The sequence below is a fragment of the Aristolochia californica genome, unplaced genomic scaffold (assembly GCF_029961685.1).
Source record: "Aristolochia californica isolate CCGP_79_NKW_82.1479 unplaced genomic scaffold, dmAriCali1.0.hap1 SCAF_5, whole genome shotgun sequence".
NCBI classification, from domain to species: domain Eukaryota; kingdom Viridiplantae; phylum Streptophyta; class Magnoliopsida; order Piperales; family Aristolochiaceae; genus Aristolochia; species Aristolochia californica.
This window is the reverse complement of record NW_027182214.1, coordinates 42,682,347-42,697,879: the sequence shown is the minus strand read 5'-3', so window position 1 is coordinate 42,697,879 and position 15,533 is coordinate 42,682,347. Positions and strand designations below refer to the sequence as shown.

The 15,533-nt window shown below is 44.5% G+C and overlaps 1 protein-coding gene across 1 annotated transcript in view; it reads right to left on the bottom strand.

Moving 5' to 3' along the window:
* The window catches only part of LOC137966495 (DNA-directed RNA polymerase III subunit 1), a 54,039-nt gene that overhangs the window by 6,292 nt on the left and 32,214 nt on the right, over positions 1 to 15,533 (bottom strand). Inside the window, exons 22-24 of the mRNA XM_068813132.1 lie at positions 7,669 to 7,824; positions 7,471 to 7,587; positions 7,265 to 7,332 (exon numbers count right to left, since the gene is read on the bottom strand). Coding sequence (XP_068669233.1) covers positions 7,265 to 7,332; positions 7,471 to 7,587; positions 7,669 to 7,824 — 341 coding nt within the window. The remainder of the gene's footprint in view (positions 1 to 7,264; positions 7,333 to 7,470; positions 7,588 to 7,668; positions 7,825 to 15,533) is intronic.

Genomic DNA, 15,533 nt, shown 5'->3' with positions numbered 1-15,533 from the left:
CCAACTGTTTCGTCGATGAGGAAGAGTCGAATGCCCCTCGTCTGCGGGAGATTAGAGTCGGAGAACTTTCCTTCTCTGTCTCGGCATTCCGAAAGAAAGGAATGAGAGAGTTGAAGATCGTCCAGTGCAGAGGATCGTTGATAATGGCTCGAATCTACATTCCGGAAAAATTTGGGGACTCATTCTGTTGGAAAGATCTGAGGGGAAAGCTCCTAAATTTCACCCCATTGATTCCGTCTATAACTCCCCCACCCATTCCCCCCGAAAAAGACGATCTCCATTTCCCCCCTATCCCTGCTTCTCAAATCCCCAACCCACCCCTGTTGATACCGTTCGTCCAGGAACCTCTCCATCCCAAAGTCCAAAATATTTCCATACATCTCCCCTCAGATCTGTTCTCGAATGGAAGCAAAGCTCTGGAATCGGCTTTGAAGGTGATGACCAAATCTGATAACTGGACAAGCGAAAGCCTCGCTCACTGGTTTCGGAAGAAATTACAGGCCAATCGCCTTCCAAAAATCTCCCGTTTGAGTCCTTGGAAATGGCTAGTCTATTTCAATACGAGGGAGGAGGCGAAGGCAGTTCTCACCGACAGCTTATGGGAGTTTGAAAAGGAATTTTTAGTGTCGGAATGGGAGGAGACCACCAGAAATCTCCCCCTCGGACAGTGGATTATCGTAAAGGGACTTCCAATCGAACTATGGTCAGAGGAGGTCCTGCAACGTATTTTCCACTCCTTCGGATGCATTATTTGTTGGGATGAAGACACATCCGGAAGACTGAAAATGGATGTTGCAAGGGCGTTCGTCGCCCCAAACTCGCGTTGGCCGGCAACACTATTCATGGAGCTAATTTTCGGCGGGGATTTCGTATGGATTGAGGTGGTTTTTGGCGCCATGGAGACTCTGAGGTCACCGGAGCTCCGCCGGACTCAAAAGGGACGATCGGAATCCATCTCTCCCTCTAACCGAGTCAACTCGGTTTATAACTCGTCGGACTTAAGCGAATCAACTTCTCTGCCGAGTTCTGGATCTGACTCGGTTTCAAATTCAAACTCTTGGGGCAGTACTTCGAGACAAGACCCCGTCAGTACCCTGAATAATTTCAGGTCCTGGCGTACCACACTGCCAAAAAATATTCAGAGTCCCGAGGACTCCAATCTATCTAAGTCAAGTCACGAAGCTGGGTCTGGGCGTAAAAGTGCAGCAAATGTGGGTCAGAGTCCCGAAAACTCTTACACGAGTACTCCAACCTTTACAATAAGTGATACGTTGCCCGAGAGAGGAGGTCTCCCCGAGGGCTCTGGCACGAGCATCCAGCTGCCGAAGTTAGCTCCAAATTTCGACCCAACACCGGCTCAGCTTCAAGAAGCCATTCCAAAAGCTAATGATAATGGGATTCAATCGGAAAATTTTCAGCAGTTGTCTGGCTCAAAGCTTCGAGGAGACAATGTTCGGCGTATGTCTGGCTCAAAGCTCCGAGAAGAAAATCACCGAGCTGCTCCAGCGCTACATCCAGGTACGATTCCCGAAAACCTAAGGACTATCTCGATTGCAAATGGGTACTCTACCAGAGATGTTGTCAGACCAAATACAGCCTCGGCTTCAAACGAAATAGGCAGAAAGTACACAGAAACAGAGACAGAAGACGGGTGCTCGTCAAGGCTGTCTTCAAACTTTTCATCAGAAAATCCAGAAAAATCTCCGGAAACCCCCTCTTCAACTTTTCCAAATCCCCAAATCTCTACCTCTTACCAGCACGCTCCTACCCCTTCAAACCCAGAAATAACGCAACCTCTTCTGTCCCCCTATTCGGCTACCTCCATAGCTACAGTTCCAAACTCCCAAATCAATCACTCTCCAACTGGCGCAACCTCCCCTCCTCGTAAACGTCCACCTGATATCCTTTTCTCCACTTCCAACTGTCTCTGGAGTCCACTTTCTCGGGAACAGCAACAGCAGAAGACTGATCTCGAGCGTGCAGTCAGAAATTTTCAAACTAGCCCATCTTGTCACTTTATCACCCCAGAACCTCAAACAGAACTGTGCCAAAAGGCACCTCCTAATCAAGGCCCATCTATGAGTACTGATAAAATTTTTGGCACCCCGGATTCCCATTTTTCGAGAATTTTTGAATCTTCTAATTTGCCCCCTCTACCACCCATGGTACCACAAAATTTTCACCATGAGCCTATTCCAACTAATGCACCACAAATTAATGCCCAAAATCAGGACAATCCAGAAAACTCCCAAACCCCCCTCTCTCCTGGTCGACCTGGCAGGGTGGTCAAGGCTCTACAAGTAGAAAGGCACAAATATGATGAAGAAACATGGCAACATATGATGGATTTGGCCCGTCTTATGGGAGCAATTTTCAGAGGCCCGTTGCCTGGAGACAGGAATGCAGCTGGAGTCATCAAGTACGGTACTAAATGATCATCCTCTCCTGGAACGTTCGAGGAATTGGGTCTTTTCGGAAGAGGGGGATGATTTCAAATTTCTTATCTCAATTCAAGTCATCCATTGTGATTCTCCAAGAAACAAAGTGTCAAGAGATGTCTGAAGCTATTGTCAACGAGCTTTGGTCTAACTCTTCAATTAAGTGGGTGGCTATTAATGTTGAGGGTCTCTCGGGTGGTATTCTAGTCGCTTGGGACTCGACTCTTTTAGATTCCTTGCAAGTGGCTGAAGGTCGCTTCTCCGTGGGTCTGCAGTTTAAAGACCTCTCCTCGGGCAAAATTTGGTGTATTGGGGGAGTATATGGTCCGACCAGATACCGTGAGCGTGGATTTTTTTGGGAAGAGCTCAGCAATCTCTTCCAGTCCTGGAGTTTCCCATGGCTCTTCGCCGGTGATTTCAACGCAATTCGCTATTGCAGTGAGAAGAAGCCGCCGGCAAATCGCATCTCGGCTTCTATGCGCGGTTTCTCTGATTTTATTGGCGGATGCGGTCTGGATGAGGTCCCCCTCTTGGGTAAGAATTATACTTGGTCGAATAACCAACATCAGCCGATTTTATCAAAATTGGATCGATTTCTGGCTTGCACTGAATGGCTGCAACTGTTTGGGAATGTCTCTGGTCGGGTCCTAAACAAGGTGGGATCAGATCACTGGCCAATCATGCTGACCACCTCTTTCGAGAAATGGGGCCCTTCTCCTTTCCGGTTCGAGAATTCATGGTTATCTGTCAAAAACTTTGAAGCTTGTGTAGACGAATGGTGGGTTGAGGGTCCATCTTTGGGCAGGCGAGAGTGGGCCTTTCCCCTAAAGCTTCGGTTCCTTAAACAGAAAATTAAGGAGTGGGCCACAGTGTATCGCACTTCTTTAGCTGCTGAGAAGTCTTCCATTATCTCCCAAATTGCAGACCTGGATTTGGCAGAGGAGCAAAGGTATTTATCTCCAGCGGAGTTCTCTACCCGTATTTCTCTAAACTCAAATCTAAATTTAATCCTCCATCAAGAGAAGATCCGTTGGAAACAACGTGCCAGATTTAAATGGCTCAAGGAGGGAGACGCCAACACAAAATTTTTTCACACAGTGGCTTCGGCTAAGCGAAGGACCAACCGTATTACCTCATTATGTATCAATAATGAGGTAACATCGTGTAGGACTTCGATCACTAATGTGTTGCTCAAGTTTTTCACAGATTTATATACGGAGGAATGCCATTACAGACCAAAAATTCAAAATATTCATTTCTGTAGCCTCTCTCCAGCAGCTGCTTCATTTCTAGAGTTGCCATTTTCTCCGGGAGAAGTCGAACGTTCTGTATTAGGCATGGATAGTGATAGGGCACCAGGCCCTGATGGCTTCAATGGGGATTTCCTTAAAAGATTTTGGCCGCGTCTCAAGGGGGATATCATAGCCATGGTTAATGGTTTTTTCAACAACGGGATCACGTTCCATAGTATCGGTGCGTCCTTTATCACTTTGGTTCCGAAGAAAATCAGTGTGGAGAAACCAGAGGATTTCAGGCCCATCAACCTCGTTTCTAGTGCATACAAGATCATAGCCAGAATCTTGGCTCATCGTCTCAAAACTCTCCTCCCTACAGTAATTCACAAAGGGCAAGGCGCTTTCTTGAAAGGTAGAGAGATCCTGGATTCTACTATGGCTGCCCACGAACTAATTGATCATTTTCAGCGCAATAAGGACCCAAGAATTGCCCTAAAGTTGGACCTTGAAAAGGCTTTTGATAGGGTCAATTGGATTCTATTGGATGAGATCATGGAAAAGATGGGTTTTGGCAACAAATGGAGATTCTGGATCAGAAGCTGTGTGGGTTCAGCATCATACTCCCTCCTCCTCAACGGCTCAGTATGTGGTTATTTTAAAGGCAGCAGAGGAATTAGACAGGGAGACCCTCTCTCCCCGCTTCTATTCAATATGATTGGGGAATTTCTATCAGCAATGTTCTACTCGGCAGGAAATCTTGGTTGGCTTCCCCCTACTAGTTCCAGTCCAGCTTTTAATATTCCCCTACTTCAGTATGCAGATGATACCATCATTTTTGGAGTCGGAGACATTGATTGTGCAATAAAGATTAAAGCTGTGTTGGGGCTTTTTGAGTTAGCCTCTGGTCAGAAAGTAAACTGGGGAAAGACCTCCCTAATGGGCTTTAATGTTAATCCTGAGGTTCTCACTGAGATGGCAAGTATATTTGGATGCTCATTAAGTCAATTACCCGTAACATATCTTGGTCTACCTCTCTTCAATGGGCGTATATGCAGGAGGCTATGGAATCCGGTGGTAGAAAAAATGGAATCCCGATTATCATCATGGAAGGGGCGTCTTCTTAGTAAAGCGGGGAGACTCGTTCTCCTAAAGTCATGCATAGCAGGTATCCCAAATTATGCATTGTCTTTCTTGCCTTGCCCTATTGCTATTTGCAAGATCATGGATAAGTTGAAAAGAAGATTCTTATGGAGGGGATCGAGTGATGCTTTTAAGTACCACCTGGTTAGTTGGGATGATGTTTGCAAGCCAAAGAATATGGGGGGCCTGGGAATCCGAAAATCTAGAGACATGAATCAAGCTTTATTGTTAAAATGGCTATGGAAGTTTAACACTCACTCTTCAAATCTTTGGAAGGAAATGGTTCTCACAAAGCTGGGTAGTGAACCTCATTGGTGGATGTCTGGGGGGAACCGTAGAACCCTATCTCCTATATGGAGAACACTTTATCTTCTGCTCCCAAAATTTCAATCTGCAAGTAGATTCCATGCTGGAAATGGTAGATCGCTCAAGTTTTGGGACGACTTGTGGATAGGGCCGGAACCTCTGCAGGCTGCTTTCAGAAGTCTTTTCCTTCTCACCACCCGCAGAGAAATATCAGTAGCTGAAGCTTTTGAGGGGGGAGGGATGAGCCTCCATCCTAGAAGGGGCCTCTCGGATAGTGAGGCATTGGAAGCTAGCCGATTATTGGATTTAGTCGCTTCGTTCAAAATTCGTCCTCGGGAGGCTGACAAGCTCATTTGGTGGCCGGACAAAAAGGGGTTTTTCACGGTCTCATCGGCATACGGATTTTTAAACAGAAGTAATTCGGCATGGAGGGAGAATGGGATCAATTTCGTATGGCGTTTATGTGCCCCTCCAAAGGTAAAATTCTTCATGTGGAGTGCCTGTCAAGGTAAAATCCTCTCGGCTGATGTATTGAGAAGAAGAGGCCATCCCTCGGTTGATCCCTTATGTCCATTCTGTAACTCTGAGAACGAAACTATCAGACACATTCTCCTACACTGCATTTTCTCTTGGAATGTGTGGATAAGCATCCTTGGAAAGTTTGGGCTTCAATTCTGCATGGCGGAGGACCTCCTCACTTTTAGTAATTCACTCTTGGGTACCTCTATGCCGCGTCTTGGAAAGATGATGCTCTCTGCCTGCTCCAGTTTCATCCCGTGGGGGCTTTGGAACGAGCGGAACAAAAGAAGATTTGATGCTAAAAGTGAATCAGTAGACCGGGTTGCGGATAGAGTGGTGGGACACATATCTACTTGGCTTTTAACAAAAAAAGCATTTTCTCACTATCTGGGTTCCTCCATTCGTGAAAATTGGGGAAACTTGGCTTTGATACACATTGGTAAAAAGCCTCCGGTTATGCAAGAATGGACTCCTCCAGACCCTGGTTATCTCAAGCTAAATTTTGATGGTTCATCTCTGGGCAACCCTGGTATTTCCGGTTATGGTGGAGTAATTTCAGATCATTCCGGTAATCAGCTCTTCACATATGCGGGCCCACTTGGAATTTCTGATTCTACGAATGCAGAGTTACAGGCTCTCCTCTCCGGTCTTCGTGTTTTCAAAGAAAGATGTAGTGGACCCCTCCAAGTTGAAGGGGATTCTAAAGTGGTGATTGGATGGTGTGCGAGAGCATCTTCTCCTCCGTGGAGACACTGGGATACATTCAATAAAATTTTAGACATTACCTCGATTGTTTCTTGTTGTTGGACCTACATTCCGAGGTCCGCAAACTCAGCGGCAGATGTACTTGCTAGGGAGGGAGCTACCCTACAATCTCTGGTTGTAAGGGAAATGCCCCCTCAAACTTTGTAACTTTCTTCTGTTTATTAATACATCCTTATCAAAAAAAAAAAAAAAAAAATCTCTTTTTGTTAGGGATCTGCTCCCTCTTCCTTTGTAGATTTTCTCTTGTTAATATAAAACATCTTTATAAAAAAAAAAAACGTTTTCTTGAGCATTATAATTTCGCTCTATCACCTGTACTGCCTTCACTCAATAGAAGTTCCAGATCTTGCATTTATTGAAGGTTGAAGTCATAGAAGGGGACAAAACTATTATGAGTGTCCCCAAAATGGTGAGGCTGGATTGATGATACAAGGTCTTCCTGTTAGAGGTCTTGGTATCCCTTTTTGTTAATGTTTCAGAACATACCTAGGTGTTGGAGCCTTCACCCTAGACATGCGCCAGTGGTAAATACATGTTATTCTTTCATTAGTCAAGGGCAGAGTAATGTTATGCAAGTCAAGTCTGCAACTTAAAAGTACTAACCATAGACAAGAAAATCAATTACTGTATTTTCTGCCCTATCTAATCCTCCATCTTTGTCTAAACCCGGGAAATTAAGATATTACACCTCTCTATCTTATTTTCACTGCCCTACAGTTGAAGTCCTCCTTAGTGCGGCTCATATGTTTCACTTGATCAATTGATTAGATATTTTCATACAATACAGGATTCTATGCAAGAGCTAGGTCAAGAAATTAAAGAAAGACAATGCATAATATTCAGAGAACCAGATAGACTAACCCTTCAACAAGTAAGTTATATTTTCCCTTTTCTTTGTTTATAACTGCACGCTCCACAGTCTTAATGCCCTGTCAAATAAAAGAAAGAGGGAAAAAAATAAGAAGCCATTATATACTCTGCTTATCTCACAAAAAAGGAGGCTCAAAGTTTTTTTTCTGGAGCAGGTTTAGAAAAATTTGAGAAGCTGAATACTATATGTTTCTAACCTTCACAATAACCACTGGGAGCATAGTTTTGAGAGTATGTAGCTCAAACTGAAGATTACTTTTATCTGCTTGAGGGGGTAGAACTTTCAATTTGTGTGGTGTAATGACGACAACATGCTGTAAAACAGTCATGCACCTCAGATGAGCATATATAAATAGAAAGCATTCTACTGATGAAAACAAGCAGTATGTGCTCACCTGCTGCTTCAGTTTTGTTTTAGGGTGTTGCAAGATAGACTGTGCCACTGTGTAAGCATTTATTTTCATTTGCAGAGCTTCAATCCTGTCCATATCAAGTGCAACTTTTACTGATGCTTGCCTTGACGTCAGTATGATCTTTATACTCTTGGCCACCTGCAATCCAATGTAAAAAGAGTTTGACCGAAATGGCAATCAAATAAAAGAATCCCTATCTTTCAAAAAGAAGTCTTTTCAAGATTCTCCAAAAATAATTAGATAGTACTGAGACAATAATATCGTATAAAACATTTTTTACCATTAATAAATCAAGTTGTATATTCTTTTACCATTCAATAAAATATATATAGGGGTATGTGTGTGTGTAATCAAGATTCAAAAACAAATAAAATGTACCTAGAACATGATTTCTTCAACATAGATTAGTACTGCAATAGTATGCTCTACATTTGAAATGCAGCTACTTAATTGATAGATTCTTGTGGTGCAAATGTTTCTTGTCCAGGTCCATCCTAAAATGGCTGGCCTAATTTATAAGAACTCTCACAAAGCAATAAGCACAAGATCTTTGTAATTATGGATCTATGTGGAACTATTCTTAACACAAGCCCCCGACACATTGCAATTTTGGGCAAAAGCACATACAGGTACTAGCTCTGATACCTTATGCTAGTTCCTCTCAAATGATTAGACATTGGGTAATAACTGTAGACGTATCACCTCGTCCATGAGGATGTTTACTGACTTCCTTGGCGAGAGTGAGTTGGAAGAAATCCCCCTTTCTGGTAAAAACTTCACTTGGAGCAATGGGCGTCAACGGCATCCTGTTCTCTCTAAATTGGATCGTTTTTTTTGCTGATGACACTTGGCTCCAGCTCTACCAGCAGTCCTTTGTTCAGATCCTTAATAGGGTCTGCTCTGATCATTGGCCCATCCTGTTAGATTTGAGAAATGGGGTCTGCGACCTTTTAGATTTGAGAATTCTTGGCTCTGTCAGGCAGATTTTGATCAGCTCATCTCTGATTTCTGGTCTAATACTGCGACGGTGGGTCCCTCAGCTTGGAATCTACCCCAAAAACTGAAACTCATCAAACCTCATCTGAAGGCTTGGGCTTCCAACAATCAGACCATTGCTGCTGCAGCAAAGACCTCTATCCTTGCAGTTCTTTCATCCCCCCACCTCAGTATATAAAAAAATTAACAAGTTCCGAGATGGAGGAACGGAGGTCCAAGAATCTGTGCTACAACTGTGATAAACCATACAGGGCAGGTCACCAATATAAAGGTTGTTCTGGCTCGTAGTGGATGAAACAGAGGATACAGAATCTAGTGATGATCTTACTGAGGAGGAACCACCAGCAATCTCTTTGCATGCCATTACTGGGCAGAAATCTGCCAAAACTATGTAAGTCAGAGCTCGAGTCCTCTACCAGGAACTTGTGGGACTAGTGGATTCGGGAAGTCCACACAATTTTCTTAGCTTGACAGCTGCTCAGCATCTTCAGTTACGGATCCTTCCACACCCAACAGCCACAGTTTCAGCGGCCAATGGGGAGAGAGTCCCTAGCTACGAGATCAGCAAAGCGGTAAAATTTTCAATTGGTACTACTTTATTTCATTCAGAATTTTTTGTCATACCTTTGGCAAGATTTGATATGGTGTTAGGCATCAAATGGTTACAAACGTTGGGACCCATATTGTGGGACTTCTCTGCTTTAACTATGAGTTTTGTATTGAGCGGTCGCCAAGTGCTATTACAAGGCAGTCAGGTGGACAAACCCCACCACCTTCATACCATTCACACACAAGACCAACTGGACAGCACTATTGAAAATCTTCTCGACGAGTTCTCCGACCTCTTCCACGAGCCTTCCGGATTGCCTCCCTTGAGACATTGTGACCATAGGATCTGTTTAAAACCAGGTTCTGATGTAGTGGTAGTTCGGTCGTACCGGTATCCTCACCTACATAAGGCTGAAATCGAGCGACAGTGCCAGGCCATGTTACAACAGGGCCTTATTCGCAGCAGTCGATCCCTCTTCTCTTCACTCGTCTTGCTCGTGAAGAAACATGATGGTACATGGCGATTTTGTATCGATTATAGGGAGTTAAATGCTCAGACCGTGAAGGATAAGTTCCCTATTCCGGTAGTGGAGGAGTTCCTAGATGAATTACATGGTTCGTGGGTCTTCACTAAACTGGATTTACACTCTGGATATCATCAGCTTCGTATGCACCCCTCCGACATTGAGAAGACGGCTTTCCGCACACATCACGGCCATTTTGAGTTTGTGGTCATGCTGTTTGGGTTATCAAACGCACCATCCACTTTTCAAGTACTGATGAATGAGGTATTTCGTAACTATCTTCGAAAATTTGTACTTGTTTTTTTTTATGATATACTCCTATACAGCAAGTTTAGGGAGGAACATTTAGCGCATTTACGGATAGTTTTTGAATTGTTACAAGCCCACCAGCTCTATTTGAAGAAATTCAAATGCTCTTTTGCGGAATCACATGTAGCATATCTCGGCTATATTATATCACATGCGGGGGTCACTGTTGATCCCGAGAAGATTTAGGTAATTCATGATTGGCCATGGCCTCAGTCTTGCTCCACTTTGAGAGGATTTTTGGGCCTAGCCGGATACTATCGTAAATTCATTAAGAATTACGAACCCTTAGCAACACCATTGACTAGTCTCCTCAAGAAGAATTCCTTTATTTGGAATGTTGAGGCCACATAGTCCTTTGAGGCCCTCAAACTAGCTCTCGCCTCCACACCAGTCCTTCAACTTCCCAATTTTGAGGACTTATTTGTGGTTAAGTGTGACGCATCCGGTGGGGGCATTGGGGCCGTCTTACAGTAGCAGTCACACACCATTGCATATTTAAGCAAGCAGTTGGCTACACGGCATCACAAATTGGCAGCGTATGAAAGAGAATTAATCAGGTTGGCCAAAGCGGTCCAACACTAGCATCCTTACTTATGGGGTCATGCCTTTCTCATCCGTACTGATCATTTTTATTTTTTTGAAATAAGATGTGTAAGCTGTATTAAAAGAAAAAGAGAGATTACAATACCTTGTTAAACAGGGCCTCCTTCCACAACAAGATGTTGGAGAGAGACGCCTAGTTTCATCCGTACTGATCATTACAACCTTAAATTCTTACTTGAACAGCGCCTCACGACTTCACCACAGCAGCACTAGATCAGTAAGTTGATGGGATTTGATTTTTCAGTCGAGTATCGTTCAGGCAGGTTAAACAAGGCAGCAGATGCCTTGTCACGGCGTTTTGAACACCAGCAGCTCATATATGCGATCAGTCAGCCTCGTTTCCTCATCTTAGACTTGGACTTGGTGAGAGAGGCCCATGCCACTCTTCCTGTCCTACAGAAGCTAAACAGAAAAGTTACAGAGGGGACAATGGATTCTAAGTGGTCCATCCAGGATTCCCTTATTTGCTACAAACGGCGGATTTATCTACCACACACTTCTGAGTTGATTCCAGCCATCCTCTCTGCCTACCATGACAGCACACATGAAGGCATCCAGAAAACTTTGCAGCGCATTCGAGCAGATTTTTATTGGCAAGCCATGAAGACCACCATAGCGACATATGTCTCAGCATGTCAGGTATGTCAACGCAACAAAGCCGACTACTTAAGTCCAGCAAGTCTTCTACAACCTCTCGCACTCCCTACACAAGTCTGGGCCGATATTTCGATGGACTTTGTCGAGGGTCTTCCACAGTCAGCCAACAAATCAGTATTATTTGTGGTGGTCGATCGGTTCTCCAAGTATGCACATTTTATTCCTATGGCTCATCCATATACAGCATCACGAGTGGCACGGACCTTCCTTGAGAGTATAGTCCGCTTATATGGCATTCCAGAATCTACTATCAGTGATCGGGATGCGGTATTTACCAACACTTTCTGGCGGGAACTTTTTCGTCTGAGCTGCACGAAGTTGAAATTTTCCTCCTCATATCATCCCCAGACAGATGGCCAAACCAAAGTGGTTAACCGCACCATCGAAATGTATCTAAGGTGCCTTGTGGGCAATCGTCCGAAACACTGGGTTCAGTGGCTACCGTGGGCTGAATACTGTTACAACACTTCATTCCACTCCGCCTTGCAATCCACTTCGTTCAAGGTTCTCTATGGCAGGGATCCCCCTAGGCTACTCTCTTATACTCCAGGGTCCACCCGCGTGGACGCCATTGATCAGACACTCATGAATCGCGACCAGGTATTACAAAATATTATAGAACGCCTACGGCGAGCTCAGGTTCGCATGAAAGATTTCTATGACAAGGGACACCGAGACATCTCATACGAGGTAGGGGACTATGTTTGGTTACACCTCCAACCGTACCGACAGCAGTCCATTGCCGGACCACCACGCCAGAAGCTCTCACCCAAGTACTTTCTTCATTATTCAACGCGTGGGATCAGTGGCCTATCAACTACAACTTCCAGCCACCTCCAAGCTCCATGACGTGTTTCACGTATCCCTCCTGAAACCATATATGGGATCACTGCCACATCCACTCCATTCTTTCCTCCAGTGGACAACGGACACGTCATTCTTACACCAGACGCGGTGTTATGCACCCGTTTGGTCAATGACAAGTGGGAGATTCTAGTCCAGTGGACCGCTACAGAACCAGAAGCAGCGACATGAGAATAGTTGGACACCTTCGGACAGGTCTACCCAGCTTACGAGCTTGAAGACAAGCTCGTTCTCCAAGGGGAGGCAGATGTTGAGGACTCAATAGCTAACCGAGTCATACAACGGAGGCACATTGAGTTATAGAGTTAGTAGCTTTCTTTCCATATTGTTTTTAATTCGTTTTTTATGCATTAATTAAGTTAAATTATCATAGGGGCAGAATTATAATATTTAACCCTAAAACTAGGGTGGACGTCAAGCCTACTTAGAGGGTAACGGAATGAGAAAAAAGGCAAGTCTTGAATTAGGTTAAACAAGGTTTGGAGTTCTCCTTGACGAGCTCTAGGGTTTGGAGGTCTCCTTGATGAGCTCTAGGTCCAGGTTCCCTCTTGAATCTGAATATCTTTCTCTCCAATTGTCATTGCTGTTTTCCATTGATCTATACCGAAGAAGAGAGGGGAGTTTCTGCCCCTTTTATGAGTTCAAACAGAGGCTTAAGCCTCCCCTCCATCACCAGCAGCCATAGAGGGACTCTATCCTCCTTTCTGAGCTAGGTTTGAGGTCTCTCAATCCCCTTATCACGAGCAGCACCAGTAATAGTTTATCTCAGCCTCAAGACCAGCAAGAAGAATGTCAGGAACCCCTAATCCCTGATCCAAAGGCTATCCAAGTTAGAGGCTTTTCAGCCCCTAACACGAGCAGTAGCCAAGAGGGTTCCAAACCCTCTTTTCCGTGAGCAAAAAGGGATCCTTGCCCCTCCTATCCGAGCAGCAGCAATAAGGGCTCTCTGCCCTTACCCAAAACAGCAGCATAGTCTCTCAAAGGAGGCAGCTTTCCTCCTATCCAAGATCCAAACAAAGAAAGACTCTTTCTCCTTCCTTACCGAGAGAAGCTGCTCTCTTACAGTGCTGGATTCACAAATCCCACGCCGAGTTACTCAAACCATGACTAGGGACCATAACACTGATCATCCATAGATGGGTCTTAGTCTCTTGAATAAAGATAATGGAAGGTTTGGATGAAGAGAGGAGGTCTCGAATAGTTGCGCACTTTTGAAGAGATCCAATTCCACAAGCATTCAAAGAGAACAAGATCATTCTTCTTTTTTTTGTTTAGAATTTTGTGTCACTCCTGGAAGTTGACCCTAGTAGACAACTCCTATTATTTCGGCTAGACGCATCATCTGATTCCATGTTTCATCATCAAACTTATGATGCTCCAATTGAAGGGCAATCACCAACCGATGTGAATTCTCGCTAGCAGGGGGAAAGATTAGTCGACCAGTGTAGGGATCAGTAGGATATTGAGTCGGTGAATTGCTTGATTCGCCAGGAAGTTCTTTTTTTTTTTTTTTTTTAAATGATGATTTTATTAAAAGAAAGAAAGAGGAAAACAAAAATCAAGGGAGTAAATCCCTAACAACAAGGAATTGGAGGATAGCTCCCTGCTTAGCAAGAACATCACCAACAAAATTGGTGGATCTTGGAATGTGAGTCTAAATACAATCAAAGTATAAAACAATATCCATAATTTCAAAGAAAACATCCCAATGGCACTGGAAGCATGAGCACACCAACCAATCACCACCTTGGAATCCCCTTCAATGAAAAGAGGGCCCCTACAGTGGTCGCAAAAGATGTGAAACCCGTTGAGGAGGCCTTGAAGCTCAATAGTTGTCGAATCCGAAATACCCAACAGACCAGCACAGGAAATAAGTTGATTGCCAGAGATTAATAACCCCACCATAATCGGCTATCCCGGGATTACCGAGCAAAGAACCATTAAAATTAAGCTTGAGGAACCTGGGTCGAGGCAAGAACCACTCCATGACTGTGGAGGGCCTTGAGTGAGTATGCAAACAAGCCAGGCAGTGCCAATTATCCCGAATAGAAGATCCCAAAAAAAAGAAGGCCTTCTTGATAAGCAGCCAAGAGGAAATATGCCCTAAAATGCTATCGGCATCTCTCTCCGGAGATTCAAATTTGGCATTGAAACTTCTGTGATTTTGCTCATCCCAAAGACTCCAAGGGATGAAAGCGGTACAAGCAAAAAGAATCAACTTCCCCATCCCAAGAAGAGCAATACCAAGGAACATTCGACTGACTACAATTAGACCTGCAGGCAAACAAAATTGTAAACCGACACAGCGAAGAATGGAGGTCCACATGAGCCATGAGAAAGGGAAGACCAGCTGGGTTCGCAGATTGTAGGCTGGGATTTGAATTCAAGGGGGTCTCACTTAGGGGGTGTGGGGATGAGACACTAGATTCAGAGTCACTAGCTGGCCAGGAGGAGCTGAAGGAGGATTCGTAATCTGAATCAGAGAGATGGCTAGACTGGTTTTGTGGTAGGTCTGAGGACTGAGGGGGTGGAGATGGTGGTGGAGAAGGCAAGGCATACCTAGTGACTAGGATAGCTGGATGGAGGGAAGCAAATAATGGCAAAGGTCTGTTATTTTGACATGTGTTGAAAGAAGGATCCTCAGGGGAGTGGTCGGTTTCGGGTGGGTTGTTCTAGGAGGGACAACACAAATGTTCAGGGGGAATTTCATTGGTGGAGAAAGTTGACTTGGAGGCGTTTGACAAGTTGTTAGGTGTTGGCTGAAAAGCTGAAGGCACAGTCTTGGGGTGCGAGACGTGGTCAGGGTTGGGAAAAGGTAAAGTGGATTGGTCAGAAGTTGAAAAGCAGATATCAGGTGACTTTCTCAAATTGGTCAGAGATACAGATTGATTTAGCCATCACAATCGTACGGTTTGGGGTACATAACAACCCAAAAGAATTCAAATTTGAGAATGCCATAGCGGAGTTTCCTGGAGAGTGACTGCTGGAAATCAGTTGACGGACTAAGTCAGATTGCTGGTGTGGCATGACTCAGTTCCGGGCCGGGGTGGCCCACGGTGCTCACCAGAAGGGAGCAACATCCAGGGCTACTAGTGACTCCAGTAGACAGTTGCAGGAAATCAACAAAGATCCAGAGGAAAATTTCTCCAACATGAATCTTGAAGCGAACAGGTTCATGCCAGATAATGTGTGGGATGATGAAGAGTTCAGCAACATCAAGCTGGGACATCGTCGAGGCGTTATCAGCCAGTCGAATAAGGGAGCCAAACTTGGTGGCGATTTCAGTGAACACTTGCTCTTGCCAGAGCTCAGTCAGGAGACCCCGAATGGAGATCCATTGGCCCA